The sequence below is a fragment of the Garra rufa genome, chromosome 11 (assembly GCF_049309525.1).
Source record: "Garra rufa chromosome 11, GarRuf1.0, whole genome shotgun sequence".
NCBI classification, from domain to species: domain Eukaryota; kingdom Metazoa; phylum Chordata; class Actinopteri; order Cypriniformes; family Cyprinidae; genus Garra; species Garra rufa.
The window spans coordinates 14,841,054-14,846,251 of record NC_133371.1 but is presented as its reverse complement, the minus strand read 5'-3'; the positions used below and the strand labels follow the sequence as shown (position 1 = coordinate 14,846,251).

The window sequence follows — 5,198 nt, the reverse complement described above, 5'->3', positions numbered from 1 at the left end:
ACATAAATGGTAATTTGGTCACACTTTATTTTTAGGTCTGATTCTCACTTAACAAACTATTAACTGTGACTTTTGCCCCAATAAAAATTGCCTACAATAATTTGTTAGCTCCAGCTAGGGGTATTTGATTGATACCATATATATATATATATATACAGTATATTCTCAAAACATTAAAATCAAAAACCAAACAGCCTGTCTATTTTTAATTTCTTTAATCATTCATAGATTTCTCACTTGGCATTTAGCTTGCATCCAACTCATAATTACATTTCTTAAAAAAGCATTAAGCATATTTTTTTTTTTTAAAGGATAGTAAAACCTATCAACTTTACAGTGAATAGTAAAAAAATAACTGAAGTTCAAATGTTTTGAAAAAAACATTTTGGAAAAACTCAAATATACACAAAGAAGTTTACTTTCATGTACTTACGTACTTTTATGTACTTTGTACATAATCCCTGAGAACACCGAGAACCTTCTGTCAGATACCATTTTCTGCCCTGAGAGAACAGTATGCTATACACACAGATAGCACACCTAAAGTTCAATCATTTTTATGTAATAAAACTGTAAAAACATCACTTTGTATCAAAAACTGACTTATTCTTTGAGACATAGCTGGCTCAGAGATCTGCTTCAGACTGGAATTGGTAGGTTGTCCCTGAAACAGGAAGCTCGTTGGGGAACTGGGTAGCTGCATAGATCCTGATATATTCGAGCCATCTGATCACTGGCCATGTCGTCTGAGATTTCCATATTCCCGCTGCTGTATTGGGATCGCCGGGTGGTCACTGCATCCACCAACTGTTGACAGTTCAATGCTGTGATCTGTTTGGACAAACCATTAGGTTATTGCAATGTTTTATTAAGAATATTAATAGAAACAGTTATTCACACTATAACTGTTATTCACATTAAATTTACATTTTCGTGGTTAACAAGGTTCAATTGGTTAATGCATTAGTGTGAATCATTTTTACATTATTAATTCATCTAGGTTAATGTTCTTTTATAAATCAACTATTGTTTATTCATGTTCATTCCATACTACATTAAATGTTAATTATACAACTAAAAATCTATTAAGATATGTATAAAGTTAATCTCTAATTCATTTAAATCATGTTAACGAACCGAACCTTAATGTAAAGTGCTTGTTTCCACAAATATAAGATTTACACATAAAAGTAAAGATTGTTTCGAAATCATGAATGCAGAATACACTAAACAAAGTCAGTAATGTTTGTAAATATATTTTATATTAATTACCTGCACAATGATTAATTTGCTCTTGACAGTGCTGAAATCATTAAACTCTTCCCCAAAACAGAGTGTGACGGTGGGCTCTGGAGGCTGATAATGACCTTCCTGATACAACTGCAGCACTGCAGGAAAATAAAACAAGTCCTCTTATTTTCATGTGTGATATAAATCTTGTCCATTGATAATTAGTAAAAAACGAATGAATCAGGTCAATTGAATTGCAATAATAATAAATTTATTTAATGACTACAGTCAGTTATTTAGTATGATGATAACTTTATTAATGACCTTTAAGTACCTTATATACTGACTTGATTCTATTTAGTAGTAAATTGCAATTGTAAACTGTATTTCGGTTGTCTTGTACTTAAATAGACTTTCACAAAAAAATAAAAAGTCTGGAGTTATATGTTTATATAAGATGTTTGTTTACCTTGCAGGAACCTGGCAGTGTCAAAGATCTTCACCACAGAGTCTCGCTCCAGTTTGCAGGGGCTGGGGTTATACTGAGGGTCCTGGCCACTCCAGAACACTCTGCTCTGGCACAGACGCTTGATAAAAATGCCTTCTCTGTTAGCACGCAGAAGTACGCCACGCTCCAAATGACTGAAAAGTTTACGGGTGACGTGACGCTGACGCTCGTTCTCAATGAGATCAACGGATGGGAAGCGAATGTTCTGGAGGCTGTCTGGTCCATACAAGAAGCCGTTAGCCAGAGGGGGCTGGCAGGGGGAAATACGGCAGCCCTCTGGATGAGTGGTAACTGTGCTGCCCACCAGCCGACCTCCATAGTAGAAACAAATCATCATCTGAGCGAACGCTGTGGACAGGGAGAAATGTATGGTAAGCTGTCGCATTCATGCAGAAGTAAAACAGTTAGGAAATTGAAAAGGAAATGTCTATACAGAGATACAGTACACTTGTAAAGCTTCATCGTAGACATTTCCATGATTTTTCCAGGCATATAAATCATATTTATTTGATATAATGATATTATTAGGTTTTCCATAGAAATAGGAACCCAATTATTAATTCATTAATCACATTAATAACATTAATCATGTATTTCTGTAACACAAGTAATTTGAAAAACTAAAAGTCCTTAACAAATGTTCTAATAAGTTTATATAAAATAAATAAATTTACAACACAACAGAATATACAACTTATACACAACAGAAATTACATACCAGCACTGAATGTACCTGCAGGATCTTGATGAACAACAGCAGCTGTGAATATGCATAAAACACATAAACATTAACCCAAAATGTCATTTACAATATATCAGTACAACAAGAAAGCAAGAAAGAAAAAGAAAAGGGGCAATATGAAACACTTAGTCAGCAACTCTGGCGGAAGTTAGTCAATCTCATACTGGCTGTGTAGCACTTAAATTTCTAGTTCAAGTTATTTTTGCATTTTCCATGTATCATTTTGAAAACAGTTTTCATGTACTCATGTTTAAGAAATCAAGAAAGTACTTATGTTAAAATTACTTTTAACTTCTTAAACGTTCTTAAATATTACAAGTCATAAAGAATGGTACCATTGTGAGATCCCTGCTGCCACCATTCCTGCACTGAAGGCATGTTACTGCCTTCATCAAGGGGAGAATGACTACGTTTCAGGATGCCCATGTATTCATCATTTGAGGTCTGCACACACAGATTATGTAGAAATAAGCCATCAGTTAAATATTGCCACAATCCACACTAAATTTCATTCTGAGGAAAAACTGAGCATTTAACAGGTGGATAAACAGCAATACCTCTTTAAGAAGTTCATCCAGGTTTGGTGAGCAGCCCATTTCAGTATCAGTGCTGCAGCCGGAAAGGACAGAGACCGTGCCTTTACCCACTACAAAATAAAACATAATGCCACTAATTAACTTAATTTGTAAAGACCTTACATATTATGATGTGACTTAAATAACATTACATAATATTTAGTTAAATATTAAAGGATCACTGTGTAGAGTCATTGAACTTCTATTAATGCATGTCTGTGTAAGAATTTGCCTCTGTGCTATTTCTAATGTTTCTTGGAAAAGAAAAACAAAGCACACACGTACACTTTTGTTCCTCCTCTGGCACAATCCGGTACACTTTGTAAGGCTCAGAAATGTCAAGCTGGGATCGGTCAGTAACTTCCTCAAAATCTGGGCTCTTGTTAAGTGCACAGCGCAATCTGGTCTTCCATGTCGCTGGTTCAGCTTTATCCCCCTCCTTAAACTTCCCTTTAAATATCGCCCACGCCTGTGAAAACACATGCTTAGTCAGACACCACCACAACATCTGAATTACTTTCACAAAAGAAATTTGTGAAGTAACTGAGCAGCTGAATACAGTGCACATTTAATTGCATTTTAGAACAGAAATACAAGATATCATTCATGTAATAACAATATAAAATATAATTTAGTTAAAAAATGTATTTAGTAATTAAGTACACAATAATTATAATGAATTATACTTTAAATTAATCTAAATAAATTATAACTAAATAATTACTAATTACTGGATAATTACTGTAAAAATAGGCTTGTAGAAAGTTAAAATGTCAAAGTGTGACGAAATCTCAACAGAGGTAACTGTCTTTTAATTATTTTTTAACATTATTTAAAATAAAGCATTGCACATTTAGATGTTACGCTTGTGTCAAACTTTTGCGTATCATATGCCATTGTCATGTATTTAACATTATCTGAATAACCAGAATCGTATCATTTACATATTACAAAAAATATATACTTTTATTAAACTGTAGTAGTAGTATTAGCAGCAGCAGTTGATACAGAAAACGTTAAATTATAATGTATAATAATAAACTAATGCTTACTTTGAAGATAGACGCATCCACCTCCTGGTTGTAGTCTTGTTTTCCTGCATGTTTCCAGGGGATTCTGAACATGGTGCGGTTCTCATCCTCCCATAGCAGTCCATTATAGATATTACTGTTGATCTGTTCTATAAGCCACTGTTTCAGTCTGCGACCACCCGGATTCATCTTTTACGCTCTTACTTAACGCTAAAGTCCTTACAGCGGGCTAATGCGGAATATAAAATTCACATTCACAACCATCCACGCCGCTTTATTTATAAAAGACACCCGTTCAAGTAAAGAACGGAGAATGTCATGAGAGCGGATAGGCCAGCGCAACGCCCAGGCGTCCAATCACTATGCCTTATGGCTGAAGAGGTATGAATATGTAAATGAGATTCTACGAAGCGGAGGCATTTACAAGAAATCTGTGTCCAGCTCTGGAGGTGTGTGTAGTGATCTTAGGGGAAAGGGACTTTACAGGCTCATGCTGTTGATATCTGAACTTACAAATGGATCGTGATCATTAGGATCATTAATTTGATTACACCATTGGTGGTTAATGAGGGGGTAAATGGTTTAATAATCTGACCATATGTAAAATGAAAGCCTATGTAAGCTCTTATACTAATATACTGTACATAAACTGTAAATCATTCAGCTCATGAAACATAATTATATTATTAAACGGTTACCTGTGTTATATTATACATGAAACACGATTGATTAAAATTATTTCCCAATTAAGAGATATTTAATCTTAAATATAAAAAAATAAAATAAATTATTTATATATATATATATATATATATATATATATATATATATATATATATATATATATATAGTTCTGTATATGTAACTACCAGCACAAACAATGACTGAAATGATTGTTCTTCATCATCAGAGCATTTATAGATTTACATGTATTTAGATTTAAAAATTAACAGTCAAATAAAGCCTAATTGTGGTGGTATGTTCTGAAATGGTTAACGTCTCATGTCACAGCCACGTCTAACCTGTCAGGAAGTTTAAAGATCATGTGGAAACCATAAAAAGCGGATCTTGGAAAGGTAAGGTTGCATGCTGGTGGTGTGTTTGAGGATATG

General features: G+C 33.9%; 1 protein-coding gene across 1 annotated transcript; it reads right to left on the bottom strand.

Annotated features, from left to right (window-relative positions):
- Positions 1-229: 229 nt before the first annotated feature.
- irf8 (interferon regulatory factor 8) lies at positions 230-4,663 on the bottom strand. The gene is made up of 8 exons (XM_073850463.1): positions 4,108-4,663; positions 3,341-3,524; positions 3,038-3,126; positions 2,816-2,924; positions 2,457-2,498; positions 1,700-2,086; positions 1,273-1,388; positions 230-831 (listed from the first exon to the last, which is right to left on the bottom strand). The coding sequence occupies exons 1-8, from the start codon at positions 4,273-4,275 to the stop codon at positions 640-642; spliced, it is 1,287 nt and encodes a 428-aa protein (XP_073706564.1). The 5' UTR covers positions 4,276-4,663; the 3' UTR covers positions 230-639.
- Positions 4,664-5,198: the final 535 nt, after the last annotated feature.